The sequence below is a fragment of the Protopterus annectens genome, chromosome 3.part0 (genome assembly GCF_019279795.1).
Source record: "Protopterus annectens isolate FY-2018-M chromosome 3.part0, PAN1.0, whole genome shotgun sequence".
NCBI lineage: Eukaryota > Metazoa > Chordata > Ceratodontiformes > Protopteridae > Protopterus > Protopterus annectens.
This window is the reverse complement of record NC_056731.1, coordinates 178,697,812-178,714,701: the sequence shown is the minus strand read 5'-3', so window position 1 is coordinate 178,714,701 and position 16,890 is coordinate 178,697,812. Positions and strand designations below refer to the sequence as shown.

At 45.5% G+C, this 16,890-nt stretch overlaps 1 protein-coding gene across 1 annotated transcript in view; it reads right to left on the bottom strand.

Moving 5' to 3' along the window:
- Positions 1–684: 684 nt before the first annotated feature.
- Positions 685–16,890, bottom strand: part of SNRPD1 (small nuclear ribonucleoprotein D1 polypeptide) — a 99,135-nt gene continuing 82,929 nt past the window's right edge. Inside the window, exon 4 of the mRNA XM_044064676.1 lies at positions 685–1,310. Within this exon, the coding sequence (XP_043920611.1) occupies positions 1,234–1,310 (77 nt within the window). The 3' untranslated portion in view covers positions 685–1,233. The remainder of the gene's footprint in view (positions 1,311–16,890) is intronic.

Below are 16,890 nucleotides of genomic sequence, written 5' to 3'. Positions count from 1 at the left end.
CAGATGCAAGGCACCTGCCAAACCAGGAGGGCTGTTTAAAGTCCGTTACTGCAACAGTGAAACATGATCAGAAGGTTAAATCCAGATAATGTTACAATCTTTTGGTTGCCAGAGATCCCCACTTTCTTGCATAAGTCTGGTTTATCTTATTTTTCTATTAGACAGAAATGGCTAAAGCATTAATCTTATCTCCCTGTGCAGCCCTCCTCTTTTCACAGCATCTTGTAAAAGTTACTTAAAGTAGTCCCTTTGAGCCACCTAGAAGAGCTCCCTTGCCTCTCAATGAAAAGACAGACCACTCACCAACCCCCCCCCCATCCAAGACAGCACCACAGACTAAGCACATCCTGAACCCAGACTGTTGGCAACAAGAGGTCCTTCCTTAACTGCTAGTTGAGGTGCACACTTCCTTAAGTCTACTTCAACTTTAGTGAAGAATGGTTGCCAAAGTGTTTCTATACAGGTTCCATGTAGAACTTCGACAAACAGAACACTGTTCCAGGGAAAAAAAACAAGCGACACTACTCCTACACTACATAGAAATTCAAAGTAAACAGCATCTGGATTCTGAAGTTATTACATAGCAAACTAATATGCAAGAATGGCAGACCTAAAATCCTGTCATGGTCAGTTCTACAGTCTACACAGAAAAGTTCTGCTGTTAAGTTTGGCACAGACAGGCAATGAAATTACACAATTTATTTTGACGCATGTGAACAGAGTAACAGAAAAACAGAAGTTCACCCTACTCAAACAGTAAGCACAGTGTGGAAGCCTCCAATCACTTTCACCACTTCTAAACGTAACTGAGGAACAGAAGTCTGAAACCCAAACCCAGGTGCAACAGTAACATGCGTATTTCATTTAGTTATGCAGTACTTAAATTAGCACTGAATCACATTTTCACATTTCTAACATCGGAATCTGATGTTACAAACAGAACAGCATCCATATATGTACTAAATATGTTCAATGCTTTTAAACAACTTTTTAAACAAAGTAATGCCATCCAGACAAATTATGGATTTCTGGGCTAATTCTTAGGCTGAACATGCCTTCCTTCCATTTCATGGAGGCACAACCACCAGTTTCCAAGTGAGCAAGCACCTGGACTATACATGTACAAATCTAAATAAACGGATCAACAACGTCTGAATGTTTATTAAAAATGGAATATTTTTCAAAAGCTGTACAAAAAAATCCAAAAACTGTACGAAATGTAACATTGCCAAGTTATCGTCTGGGGCCACCTCTGCCTCTTCCACGTCCTCTGCCTCTGCCACGTCCTCTGCCTCGCCCTCTCCCTGCAACTGAAACAAGAATGAAAACCTCAAAGATGGGCAAAAAAATAAGTGTGGCTATAACAAAAGCACATGCTATAGGTAAAAATGGGTACAAAGCCAGCAAGCAGCTTTTTACTGAACAAATGCTAAGAATCTCATTTTTAAGAATAATGAGCCATGAGAAATGAAAAGCAAAATTAAAATACTTAAATTAAAACAAAGAAACTTGGCAGAAAAGCAAAGTTATTTTCTTACTGCATCAATTGCTCCATAAGTGGAGCTTAAAATAAGCCAAACACCTAGATTCATCCTCTCCAGTAACAGCTGGGTACTTTCTTGGAATCTCAATCTCTACAGTGTGCAGAGAGTGCAGGCATATGCTGCAATATCTTACAGTCTATCCAATCATGCCTGCTCACTTCTAATCCCCAAATGTATTTCATGCATATTTAACAATGAAGGCTTGACACTTTCACCAGGAACAATTGTGGATGGTCATTTCTGCATATTGCTCTCTTTAAAGAGTTATGTACTTACCAAAATGTTACATCTGTGTTGTCCATTCTCATTTCTTCTAAACTGATTGGTCCGGAACAGAGATGTCAGACCACACTTACCAGCTGTCAAAGCTTGTGGCAACTTAGAACTCTCAAGCTTATCCCTTACCCATAACGCACCATCCCCATTACCAGAGGATCTTGTTTGCAAGCTATCAAGACACTCAAAACTTATATCGGACAACTAAGGAATAATGTTCATAAGGTAATTTGTTAGATCAGCTTGCGCTTCTAAAACCTAAAGATTGGGGGCTGGTGAGTGGGGAGTCTAGGAAGACTGACAATGGACAACAGATGGAACATTATGCCAAGTAAATAATTTATGTCAATTTTCACTCCATCCTCGACTGATGGAACAGAGTCCCCAGCTACTTAGAACCCTGGGTGGACTCTACGGATATTTCGGAGAATCACCGAGCCGAAAGATGCTCCACTTCTGGATACCAGATCCAACTTATGAGAGATATAGGTGTGATGGGAAAGCCCAAGTTGCTGAACAAAAGATTTGTGTGTGGGGGGGGGGGGGGGGGGGGGGGTGGAAAAATGCAAACACAGCAGAAAGGGTCTTTCATCCTCACACCTGGACAACGAATCTCACTTTGTGGCCAAAAAGAGGTCCTGTCAAAAGGAGCACTGACAAACGTATACTTAAAAGGCAATGCAAAGTCACATAAGCGCATTCAGGCGTCTCTCTTAATGGCTAGGCCTGAACCCACTACCCTTTAAGTTTCTTCTGCCACAAAAAGCCTCATGTACGAGTTCAATATCAATTGTAGGGTGGTCAGCTGTGAGGTGACTGAATCCATCTCCTCAGACACTGTTCCTGCGAGGGTATCTTCTTATCAGATCCCTCTATAGGTCTGGTGAAATGTGCCAAATAGTTCAGAGACCTCAAGACAAAGGCCCCCAAAGTGTATACACTCTTCCCAAACATGTCCACTGATAATGTCCCCTTGTCAAGAGAATGGAGAGTAACTTTCATTGGCTAGTTTCTTCCTGCTGGCTGCCGCAATGATCATGGTGTCAACAAGGTGGCCCTTGGACCAGAAAGAACAGTTCTGTACAATTAACAAATGTAGACGTTAGTGTATTCACTGTTGCAGTCATCACATTTGGGTTATCTGCCTGCAGGTAGCCCTCAGCGAGCCTGAATACCAGAGTCTTGGGATTTCTGCATCAGATGCTGTTGCTTCTTCCATGATGCCGGGTCGTCAGGGGTATAAAACATGCAGCAGACACCATTACATCAGTTTCTTGCCCCAGATGTCAGGTGCCCCCAAAATAGGAAGCAATTACATGGTATGGAACACCACCAGCAAAAAAGCACACAGCCTAGTACCTACCTATGAACCTATCTGCCCAAAGGCATTTATAAGCCTAGCCAAAATGTGTTGGCTTTCGCTCCCCCCTTAGATTAGTTCCCTGTGCCTCTGTCCAGCAGGGCCATTGGAGTAATCCCCGGGGTAAACAGTTTCCCATCCAGTCGTTAAGGTTTCTCTTTTAGAGTGCTTAGCAAGGAGCTGTGCCTAATGCAGATTGGAATCTTGTTCCAAAGCATGGGAAGCTATGGGACAGGAATCCATCCTTCCAGCACTTCCTATTTATTGTCGTGGTGAGGTTTAGATCCCTAGAGGGTGTGGATCGAGGGGATATATGCTTTTCTTTAGGTGGAGCATGTCCATCAATTTTGGGTTGGACATGGCCTTGTACGTCAGGCAGAGATCACCTCCCGAGTAGGGGGTATGCAACCAAGTACAGCTGGAGTTTCTTCAGTTGAGCTGCATAGGACATCTGTTTGAGGCCAGTGATCCTCCTGGTGAGGTACTTATAGGTTCATAGGTTCATACTAGGCTATCTGCCCAAGGGCATTTATAAGCCTAGCCCATAGTTATGTGGCTTTCGCCACCCCTTTAGTTTGAATAAAAACTATGCCTATCATTTTTCTGTGCCTCTGTCAAGCAGCGACACTGAAGTAATCCCTGGGGTATATCTGCGATCTCCCATCCATTGGTCAAGATTCCTCTTGAACAAGGCCAGCGAGGTGCTCTGCCTCACATGTACCGGGATTTTGTTCCACAGCATAGGGAGTCTCTGGGTGATGAATCTGTCCCTCCAGCACGTTCTATTTATAACCGTGTCAAGGTTTAAGTCTCCCGCCCTTGTGGTTGAGGGATCTAGATTTTTTGAGGTGAAGCATATTCATCAAATCTGGGTTTGACATGGCGTTATATGTCAGGCACAGGTCACCTCTGAGCAAGCGGTATGAGACTGAATAGAGCTGGAGTTTTCAGTCGGGCAGCATAAGACATTTTTGAAACCCTTTATCCTTTTGGTGAGGAACTTTTGGGGCCTTTCAAGCTGCATCAGGTGTCTGGTCAGATACATTCCGAACGGGGCATTGCACTCAATCATAGGTCTAATGAGTGATGAGTACAGGGGGACGATGACCTCCCTTGATCTAGATGTGAATCCCTTCATGATCAGGTGGGCGATATAGAAGGTTTTCCTAACTACTTTAGCAACATGAGTGTCAAACGAAAGGCTACTGTTAACTTGGGTCCCCAGATCCCTGATGACTTTCTGTGCTCAGTAGATTGCCACCTATATGGTAGCTAGGGGTAACCTTGTTTTTCCCGAAGGGTATGACTATGCATTTTTTGGCGTTTAACTTCAGGCCATGGCTCTGGCACCAGTTATCCGTTTCTGTGAGGCCCTTCTGGAGGATATCTGTGTCAGATGTGTTTTCGACTATGGCGCACAGTTTGCAGTCATCTGCAAACTTTGTCAGCCATAACCCTCCTGTGTTTGCTTGTACTTCAGAAAAGTAGATGCCGAACAAGAGTGGACCCAGGACTGAGCCCTGTGGGACACCACTTGTGACAGGCTTCGAGTCTGACATGGCTCCAGCAACTCTGACCCTGTGGGTTCTGTCACTTAGCCAGTTTGCAACCCATCTTGTGATGTATGGGTTTACATTCAAGCTGATGAGTTTTTCGATGATACCTGAGTGGGGTATTGTGTCAAGGCCTTTGCCAGGTCGAGGTAGGCTGTATGGACTGCCTTTCCTCATCAATGGCCTTGGTGACTGTCTCAAAAAGTCAACCAAGTTTAAGAGGCAGGATCTGCCTTTGACAAAGCCAAACTGGGTTGGATCCAAAGTCTGCAAGTTCCCTATGTCTTTATTTATGAGTTCCATTATGATCCTCTCCATGGCTTTGCAGATAAGGCTTGTCAAGCTAATGGGGTGGTAATTTCCAGGGTCTGTGGAGGCACCGCCTTATGAAGTGGGACCACAGTGTGCGCCACTCCTTGGGTACGTATCCTGAGGTGAGGCTAAGATTAAACAGCTGTCCTAACTGTGGGTTTAATTCCTCGTTGAGTTCATGAAGCACACAGCCGGGACACCATCCGTCCCATGGATGCTGTGTTTTTGCCTTAGTGAGGGCAGTTCTCACCTGGGCGTTGGAGATGTTTGGGGGGCTACAATCCTCTGGGATACATCTCTCCTTTGGGGAGTTTGCACTGAACCAGCCAGCCAGTATGTTAGCAATGTGTGTAGGTTCAGTAATTTTCACATCATTTTGAACTAATTCTGAGCATATCTGGGAGTTTCCTCCTAGGTTTCTAACATAGCTAAAGGCGGCCTTGTGATTGTCTTTAGAGTCCTTGGCGATTTTTCTCTCAAAATTTGCCTTTGATGATTTGAGAGCTCTTAGTTTTTTACTAAAGGTGTCTTACCTTTCAAGGATTTTGCTCTACCTTGTAGTAGCTTCCTCCTTTTGTTGTAGAGCTTGTTTATGGCTGGGGTCCACCAGACTGGACGCTTGCCTTTGGTACAGAGTCTTAGTTTTGTTTGGGATTGCCTGATCCATGCAGTCCTGTAGGTGCTGGTAGAAGGCATTTGTAAGTGATTCAGCGGTTTGAGTAATGTTTACCACTGGCTCAGGGGCCTTAAAGGAGACCACACTAGTTTTTAGAAGTGTGAAATCGGCTTTTGAGAAGTTTTTCACTGTGGTCTTTTTTGTTTCAGGTGGGGGGATGAGGACCTCCAGCGAGATTAGTTTATGATCTGATCTCACCAGTGAGGGGTATACTTCCGGTGTTGAACATTTTGATCCCATGTTCGTGATGATGAGATAAAGTATGTTTTCTCCTCTTGTGGGGATGGTGACTAGTTGTTCCATGGCATTTGAGTTTATGAACTCCAGGAATCTTTGGGTTAGAGTGTTCGGGCTTGAGTAGTGTTCCCAGTCTATATTAGGGTAGTTGAAGTCACCTAGTATGATGGTGTTTGGAGATACATTTATCCCCTCCAATGTTTTCAGGAAGGCCATGTGAGTTTCCTGAGTTTGAGAGGGTGGCCTGTAACATGCTACAAATAGCAGAGCAGTCTTGCCTATGGTTAATTGCACCTGGATGGTCTCCGATGCATCGTGCGTTGCCACCAACCTTGAGGTGTGGGTGTCCTTTATGAATATGGACACCACCCCCTCCTTTCTTGGAGTTGTCCGGATTTTGGGGCCGGAACGCATGATATGAGGTGAAACCTGTTAGTGCTGGGGTGCTCAGGAGCCTTGAACCAGGTTTCTGTCACAGCACAGACATAGATGTTCTCCATATTGAGAAGGGCCTCGAGTGCGTGCATCTTGAGATTGAGACTTCTGGCATTGAGCAGCATTACCCTTAGTTTTTTCCTTTTGGTGTTCTAGGCTGGTAGGTTTAGAATTTGAGCCTTGCCTAAAAAGGCACTATGGGGTGGCAAGAGCCTTTGCCAATATCCGAAGCCCAGAGGTGACAGGTGCAAGCCATCCCTTGCAAGCAGCGTGGCTTGTCCAGCATGTCATCCCAGGCAGACAGACATTGATCCCCTTTGAATGACACCAGAATTTAAGCCAATTATTAAAGCTGATCATCTTATCACTGTATTGTGGCATCATTCTAGGTGAAGGTAGGATACTGCTCAAGGTCAGGGTCATACCTGCCTGGGATACATAATCAGAGAGCTCCTCGATGTCCCTTTTCATGTAGTCCAAGGAGGTACGTCTCAGGTCGTTGACACCAGCGTGGACAATGACTGAGTCGTACTTGTACCTGCTGTTGAGAGACCTGAGTGCTTGCGTTACGTGGCGGATTCTAGCGCCCGACAGGCAGCTTACTGTGACCTTCTCCTTACACAGTCTGGTGAGCGGGACGTCAGTGTGTCTGACTATGGAATCACCAATGACAAGTGTGTGTGTGGTCTTTGCAGCTGTTGCAGGTGTCTTGTAAGGTACATCCCAAATGAGGCATTGTACTCTACGATGGGTCTGATGAGTAGAGGGGCACAGTGACCTCTTGATCTGGATGCAAACCCTTTTGCGATTAGGTGGGCCACATAGGATTTTCTAACCACTTTGGCAATGTGCTCATCAAAAGGAGAGATCACTATCTACTTGGGTCCCCAGTTCCCTATCAAGTCTTCCATATTTAGGGGACCACCCCCTGTGTGGTAGTTTGGGGGTATTTTTCCCAAAGGGAATGACTATGCACTTTTTGGCATTTTAGCTTGAGGCCATGATTTTGACACACAGTATCTGTCTCAGTGAGAACCTTTTGGAGGATGTGTGTGCCAGAGTGTCAGTTATAGCCCCTAGTTTGCAGTAGTCTGGGAACTTGGGCAGCCACAGTCCTCCTGTGCCTCTAAGTATATGCTGAACAGGAGGGGTCCTAGGACTGAGCCCTGGGGAACACCACTTGTAACCGGGTTAGAGTCAGACCCAGCTCCCACAACTCTTACCATGTCGGTTCTGTCCATGAGCCAGTTGGCAACCCATGGTGAAGGCCTCTGTGAGGTCTAGGTAGGCTGTGTGCACCACCTTTCCCTAGTCTATAGCCTTAGTAACGGTCTCAAAGAAGTCCACCAGATTTAAGAGGCATGTTCTGCCCTTAAAGCCAAACTGGGTAGGGTCCAGTGTTTGGAGGTTCCCAATGTCTGTTAAGGAGATCCATGACGATATGCTCCATAGCCTTGCAGACCAAGCTAGTCAGGCTGGTAGGGCGATAGTTCCCAAGGTCTGTTGTGGCTCCAACTTTGTGCAGCGGAATAACCACTGTTGTGCGCCACTATGGGCACGTATAGCCTGTGGAGAGGCAGAGTTTGAACATTGTGTTTAGGTGTGGGGTTAGTTCATCTTTGAGCTCATGTAGGACACCCTGGGACACAGTCCCAATGATGCTGTGTTTTTGACTTTGGAGAGGGCTGTTTTAACCCAATTGTCCGATTTCAGGGGCACTACATTCTTCTGGTACGATTATGGGCCCTTTTGGGTTTGCACTGAACCTGCCAAGATGTTGGCAATATCCGCCTGTTCAGTGTTTGTGCCATTCTGCACCAACCAACTCAGAGCAAATCTGAGAATTGCCACTAGATTGACATAGCTAAAGAATGCCTTGTGGTAACCTTTGGAGTCCTTGTCAATTTTTCTTTCGAAGCTAGCCTTGGATGACTTTATAAGGGATCGTAGTTTGTTGCTGATACTGATCAGGGATGTATTCCCTTCTTGGGATTTTACTCTAATGTACTAATATCCTCCTATTGTATAGCTTTGATTATGGCAGGAATCCACCAGACTGGTTTCCTTTTCTTGGAGCGAGTCTTGGTTTTGCTTGGGATAGCACGATAGTACACCTTCCATAAATGTAGATGTGTACTCACTGTTGCAGTCATTACATTTGGGTAATCTGCTGGCAGGTTGCCCTCAATCAGCCTGATACAAAGTCTTGGGTCCTGCATCAGTTGCTGTCCCTTCTTCCATGACGTCAGGTCGTCAGGGGTATAAAACATGCAGCCAACGTCATTACCTCAGTTTTTCTTGCCCCAGATGTCAGGTGCCCCCCGAATGGGAAGCAAAATATATTATTAAATTACAGTAATATACCTCCAATCAAAAGCAAATACACCAAAAAGGCTTTTAAGCAAAGGAACAGAAAGTAGAGGTATAGTCAAGAGAAAAAAAACTAGGCTGGAGGGAAGGCAACCAGGACTGCAACAGTGAATACACCCTAACATCTACATTTATGGTAAGTGTACACAACTGTACTATGTTTGTTTCACTGTTGCAGTCATTACATTTGGGTAGATTCCCAAAGCCATGGTGGGGAGGATGGATTTACACAGCATTAGGACCAGCTAAAAGGCCCCGCAAGACAGTAGTGGCAAAGCCAGCTCTGGATTTAGAGAAAATTGGTAAATGGTAATGTTTGGTGAAAGTACGAACTGAACTTCAGGTAGCAGCTTCTAGAATATCCCTGGTAGGAACAACTCTTGAGAAAGGCTGTAAAAGTAGATGCAGCCCTGGTGGAATGAAGCTGATCCCCAGGGGGATAGACTTTCCGTGATGCTTGTAGCAGATATTAATGCAATGGGGTATCCATTTAGAAATGGTTTGTTTTGAAATAGCCTTTCCCTCTACCCCTGCAGCAAATGCTACCAGCAGTTCAGATTTTCTTCAAGTTAGTTCTGTCCAAGTAAAATCTCAGTTGTCTGTGCACATCCAATGAATGCAGAATCCGTTCCTTTGTTCTGTGGATTGGGAAAGAAAGTTGGAAAATGACTGGACTGATTAAGAGCCACTCTAGATACCACCTTGGAAATGAAGGATGGACTGGTCCTGAGCGACACCGTCCGCATGAAAAATTATAAAAGGCCCCACTGCCATAAGGGCCTGTAACTCAGATATCCTTCTAGCTGAAGTAATTGCCAAAAGGAAGGCTGTTTTCCAAGAAAGAAATTTAAAGTCTGCAGTAGCAGCTGGCTCGAAACGAGGCAGGTGAGTTTTTCCAATACAAAGTTAAGGTCCCAGGCAGGGTTGGAGCTCTCCTGGGAGGTCTCAAGCTCTTGGCCTTGGAGATGCAGCTTGAGCAGAGGATGAGAGAAGAGGGAAGGTTCTGTGTTATAACAAGCTGAAATGGCTGAGGGGTGGATTTTAATGGAGGAAAAAAAAAACAGGCCCTTGTGAAGCATCTCAGTTAAATATCGTAAAATCTGAGGTAAACTGGGTGCTGCTATGCTCATTCCTCGAGATGGGAAAGATTCTGTGCTTGGAATCTATTTGTCAGCATAAGATTTTCTAGCCCTGGGTCTTGCCTCCAGTATAACATCCATCACAGGTTTCCTGAGGAATGTTAAGGGTGAATTTAAGTGATTAGCCAAGCTGCAAGGTTCAATGTAGAGAGCTGAGGGTGCAGAATCTGGTTCTCCTGAGACAGTAAGGAAGGTGTCGGAGGCAGGTGCCGTGGGGATATTAGAGACTGCGCAGGAGCAGGTACCACTGTTGGCATGGCCAGTCTGGAGCAATCAAATCATTTTTGGTTTGTCCTGTGACTTTTAGCAGAAAGTTGGCGAGCAGAGGTAGAGGGAGAAAAGGTGTAGTCAGATAGGTCTTTCCAGCTGAAAGAGCATCCACTTTCCAGGCTTTTTTGAGGGTTCTTGTGCAAAACTTATCCAACTGGTAGTTCTGGGGGGGGGAGGCAAACTGATCCATGTCTGGGCACCCCCATTTACTTGTCAAAAAGTTGGAAATCCAGGATTCCAGTTTCCATTAGTGTGGGTCCATGAGATTTCTGCTTAGTCTGCCAGAATATTCAGCTTTCCTGACAGGAATTGAGCTTGTAGTTGTACCTGGTAGCTCAAGGTTGTGTTCCACAATGTCATGGATAGTATGCAGAGGGGGTAGGAATGTGTACCCCCATGCTTGTTTATGTACCATATAACTGTGGTGTTGTCAGTCTTCGTCCTGGATGAAGGTAGTCCTTGAAGGCTGTCAGAGCATTCTGTACAGTTAGCATTTCTTTTTGCTTGATATGTAGGTGCATTTGATTTGGGCTCCATTTGCCCTGAATGCATTTCCCTGCCAGATGAGCCTCCCATGCAGTCTGATATGTCTGTTAGGGTTTGGGAGGCAGGGGGTAGAGTGAAAGGGAGTTCCTTGTGGTTGCAGGCCTCTGCCCACCAAAGGAACTCTGTCCTTAGGCAAGGAATGATAGGAATCATTGTTTCCAGGTCCTGAGAATGTTGACACCAGAGACTTGGGTACCATTGAAGTTTCCTCACATGTAGACTTGCATAAGGGAATTAGAATGCAAGAGACCATGAACCCTAGGGCTTGCAGTATTTTTCTTGCAGATAACCGGGTTTTGGTGGCAAGTACACTGAAGTAGCTTTGTCAAATACACGCGTTTCTCTTGAGCGAGGAATGCCATCAGGGAAGTTTTGTTCAAGCTTGCTTCCAGGAATACAATCTGATGGGAAGGTACCAGCTGTGACTTTTCGTTGTGGTGTACCCCAGTGAAGTTAGAAGTCTCTCTACAAATGCCAGGTGCTGTAGTAGCAATTCCTGTCTGCCTGAATCAGGCAATCGCTCTGAAGCGCAGGCATTTCCTGCAAGATTCCCTTATGTGAATGTGCAGAGAAGGTTCTTTAAGTCTAGGGTTGCTATCCAGGAATCCTTGGCTACCATAGGAAGCAGCTGGTGAAAAGTTAGCATTTTGGAACCACCAGAAAGGTGTTGAGAATAGACAGATCCAGGAGAGGACTCCAAGAGTTTTCTTTTCTGGGCCAAATACTGAAAAACCACAGGTGGCAAGACAAATCCAAGGAATAAAATATAATCCACTGAGGCAAGTTATAATCCACTGAGACAATTCCTAAAACAAGTTGCATCAGGAATTGAAACTTGTCTCAGTGGATTATATTTTGTTCCCTGGATTTGTCTTGTCACCAGTAGTTTTTCAGCATTTGTTGCAGTTATTGTTTACAAGTTTTAGTGGTTTCTTTTCTGGGTACCAGAAATAGCCTGGAATAAAAGCCTTGTCCCCTTTGTTCTGCTGGGACAGGCCGAATAACCTTGATACTGAGAAGAGAAAGCACTTGCTTTTGGGCCTCTGCCAACTGGTTTGGGAGGTCTGGCCATACGCTTAGGATTGGGAGTGAAGTGGACGCTGTATCCCTTGGAAACCATGTTTAAAATCTGCCCTGGGTAATGTACTCCCAGTTTTTGGCATGCAGGGCAAGTTTCCCTCCTAAAGGTTCAAATATTTGGGCAAGGCTTGGAAGAGTTGCTTAAGTCATTATGCAATTTTACCATAGGATGGCAACTAACTACTCCCAGTTTTGGATGTGGGAGCACTCCAGTCTCTGGTTATGCACAGATCTAAGCAATGAAGTCTTGGTGGACTGCTGCCCATGGGTTTGGGCTGAGAAGGCCTGGAAGGGACTGGAAAGGCCCAGTTTTTAGAAGGCCAACGCCTACTGAATCTAGCTGGCTGCACTTGTAAGAAATCTAACAGTATGCATAGATTTAGCTTTCTCCATCCTTTTCAGGACTTCTGCTTTATTGCCAAATAGACGCGTTTGGGTTTAATGGTGCATCTAGCAATTTTGCTTTGACCTGATCTGGCAAGTTTTGTTCCTTAAGCAAAGCATGCCTTCTAAGAACAGACCCATTGACAACAGCCCTGAAGATGCTTCTAAGACATCAAATCCACACCGCAAAGTATGTTTACCAACTTGTTTAACAGAATGCATTAACTCTTGTAAAACTTTGTGTTCGGCACAATCTGGAATCAACGGCATTTTCTGTTCAATAAGCTCCATAATATGCCGCTGATACTTTAACATATGAAACTGGCAATTTAAAGCCCTAATGGCAAGAGTAGCAGAGGTGTATACCTTCTTACCCCATCTAGTAGCAGAGGTGTATACCTTCTTACCCCATCTATCTAAAGCCCTAGGATCTCTGTCCAAAGGGGTAGGTTTTCTGGCAGTTGCAGCCTTAATGCCTTTAGGTCCCTGGGAAATTGTCTCTGGATCCACAGTAGGATTCTTAAAGAGGAATTTGTGGGAGTCAGGTACTCTAGTACCCATTTCTGGGAGCCGGAGGCAAACAATCAGGGGTAAGGCTGGATTCCAGAAAGACTGTCTACAATTTACAGAACAGGAGGGATAGCTAGAAGCCTGTGCTGAGGCAAGTTTAAAAATTCCCAGAGTCTTATTGGACTGTAGTCCTGGCTCTCCCAGCGGAAATGCTCTTCAAGGGTATGAAGGGTTACACCAAAAGAAAAATCTTCTGCAGGGAAGCAGAGGGAATAGAATCCTCATAGGTAGACAAGCGTATGCCCTGGTAATCAGAAAGATCAATGTTATCAGACTCCATATCTGAAGAATCAGAGGGAAAATCAGTTTTGTCTTTTTGAGGGGGAAGGCTGATTTCCCCCATGCAATGGAGGTCTTCAGCCATTCTACGCATTTGTTTTTAAGGCATGTGGGCCCGAGAAAGCACTTTGGTCGCCGGTTTCCTAGGCATAGTGCGAATTAGCCTGAGAAATTCGGTATTTTTGGTTTGAAAAGTAGTCTGGTTTAATATGAAAATCGGAAGGCCTGAATACACCCTCAGAAGCCAGTGCCTACACAGTGGCTCTGGACCCATCCAAGGTAGACATCTGCTGGTTCCACAGTCTAAGAAGCATCTTGTGGCATATCGGACTCCGAATGGGTCTCAGCAGAGGCCTGCAAATCTGTAGGAACGGGTTATCGGGGGCTGCGAAAGTACCAGAGTACCGGCGGACTGGCGACTAGCTTAACAGTAGCGTCGTCGGCAGTTTTGGACCCAAGCAGTCTGTCTTTATCCTTACGGTTTTCTGGAAGATCAGTAGTCTGATGGCTTATCGAAGCCATATCAGAGTACAAAGAACAAAGGAATTTAGCTACAAAAACAGTCCGAATAACTTGGGCATTGAACAAGGCACAAAACAGACAGTGAGTGACGTCGTGGTCTGGGCCTAAACAAGTGACGCAGCAAGAATGAAAATCTGTGAGGTATTTGCTTTCCACAGGCAAAATTTTTTTCTAACATTGGTTAGAGCAAGAAAAAAGGATCCTCAACAAGGTACTTATCTTTAAAGACTTCAGGTGTGAAAAATCGAGAAACAAAAATTTCAGGAGATGGCCGATTGGCACTACTGCTTCGGGCACCACACGGCAAGAGAGATTGATGCAATGGCGTCTGCTGCATGTAATATACCACTGACGTTATGGAAGAAGCGACAGCATCCGATGCAGAAATCCCAAGACTCTGGTATTCAGGCCAGCTGAGGGCTACCTGCAGGCAGATATCCCAAATGGGATGACTGCAACAGTGAAACATGAAGACCATCTGCTAGCCTTTCAGAGGGGTCATAATTTTATCAGGATTCCTATGAAAGTACAGTTGTGTACACTTATACTAACATCTACATTTATGGTATTCACTGTTGCAGTCATTACATTTGGGTAATCTGCTGGCAGATTCCCCTCAGTCAGCCTGATTAACACTTGGGTTCTGCATCAGTTGCTGTCCCTTCTTCCATGATGTCAAGGGTATAAAACATGCAGCCGATGTCATGACATCAGTTTTTCTTGCCCCAGATGTCAGGTGCCCCCCAAAATGGGGAAATATATTTTATATCTCCATCTCTACACACACTACATATATACATATATATATATATACACAGACAGGAGACAGACAGAGACAGACAGAGACAGACAGAGACAGACAGAGACAGACAGAGACAGACAGAGACAGACAGAGACAGACAGAGACAGACAGAGACAGACAGAGACAGACAGAGACAGACAGAGACAGACAGAGACAGACAGAGACAGACAGAGACAGACAGAGACAGACAGAGACAGACAGAGACAGACAGAGACAGACAGAGACAGACAGAGACACACAGAGACAGACAGAGACACACAGAGACACACAGAGACAGACAGAGACACACACACACACAGACACACACACACACACACAGACAGACACACACACACAGACACACACACACACACAGACACACACACACACACAGACAGACACACACACACAGACACACACACACACACACAGACACACACACAGAGACAGACACACACACACAGACACACCCACACAGACACACACACAGACACACACACAGACACACACACACACAGACACACACACACAGACACATAAACAGACACACACACAGACACACACAGACATATAGACACACAGACAGACACACACACACACAGACACACAGACACAGACAGACACAGACAGACACACACAGACACACACAGACACACAGACACACACAGACACAGACAGACACAGACACAGACAGACACACAGACACAGACAGACACACAGACACAGACAGACACACAGACACAGACAGACACACAGACACAGACAGACACACACAGACAGACACACACACAGACAGACACACACACAGACAGACACACACACAGACAGACACACACACAGACAGACACACACACAGACAGACACACACACAGACAGACACACACACAGACAGACACACACACAGACAGACACACACACAGACAGACACAGACACAGACACAGACAGACACACAGACACAGACACACACACACATAGGTTCATACTAGGCTATCTTCCCTAGGGCATTTATAAGCCTAGCCAGAGTGTGGATGGCTTTCGCCACCCATTTTAAATTAATTTTGCTATGCCCTTTAGCGAGGTTAGTATACTGTGCCTATGTCTAACAGTGACACAGAAGTGATAACCGGGAAGTGATAACCGGGGTAAACCTACGATCTCCCATCCACTCAAGATTCCTCTTGAAGACAGTCGATGAGGGACTCGAATAAATTTCTAGTCCAGGTTAGGCAGAGTGAAAGGATCCTCTGGGTTATGAATCTGTCCCTCCAGCATGTCCTATTTATTTCAGTGCTGAGGTTTAAGTCCCTCGAGCGCGTAGCTCGATAGGATTTGGATTTTCTGAGTTGCAGCATGTCCATTAATTCCAGGTTGGACATGGCTTTATACGTCAGGCACAGATAGCCTCCGAGCAGGCTGTATGCCACTGAGTAGAGCTGGAGATTCTTTAACCGGGCAGCATACGGCATCTGTTTGAGCCCCTTGGATCCTCTTGGTGAGGTACTTTTGGGGTCTTTCCAGTTGCTGCAGGTGTCTGGTAAGGTACATCCCAAAAGGGACATTGTACTCAATTATGGGCGTGATGAGGGATAATTAAAGAGGCACGATGACCTCCCCTGATCTAGATGTGAATCCCTCCATGATTAGGTGGGCTATACAAAATGTTTTTTTTAACCACTTTGGCCACGTGGTTGTCAAATGAGATTGCTATCAACTTGGGTCCCCCCGTCCCCAATTACTACTTATGTACTTAATGGATTACCACCTATGGGGTAATTTGTGGGCACATTTGCCAAAGGGGATGACTACACATGGCTCTGGCACCAGTTGTCTGTTTCTATGAGGCCCTTTTGGAGGATGCTTGTGTCGGCTGGAGAGTCTATTATAGCGCCCAGTTTGCAGTCATCTGCAAACTTGGTCAGCCACAGTCCTTCCATATTGGCCTGTACCTCCGAGAAATATATACCGAACAAGAGCGGTCCCAAGACTGAGCCTTGTGGGACGCCACTTGTAACTGGTTTGGAGTCTGACATGGCTCCAGCTATTCTAACCATGTGGGTTCTGTCCTTGAGCCAGTTTGCAACCCATCTAGTGACATAGGGGTTTATATTTAAGCTGGTGAGCTTATCTAAAATTCCAGAGTGGGGTATTGTATCGAAGGCTTTTGCGAGGTCCAGGTAGGCTGTGTGGACCACCTTCCCCTTGTCAATGGCCTTGGTGACCGTTTCAAAGAAATCGAGGAGGTTTAAGAGGCAGGATCTGCCCTTAAACCCGAACCTGGTAGGATCCAGTGTCTGTAGGTCCCCAATATCTTTATTTATAAGATCCATGATGATCATTTCCATGGCTTTGCAGACCAAGCTAGTGAGACTTATGAGGAGATAGTTTCTAGGATCCATTGAGGCACCACCTTTGTGGAGAGGGACCACTGTTGCTGTACGCCACTCTTTGGGTACATATCCTGTAGTAAGGCTGAGATTGAACAGTAGTTTTAGGTTTAGCTCTTCCTGGAGTTCATGTAGGACGCAGCCCGGGACACAGTCTGGTCCCATTGACTG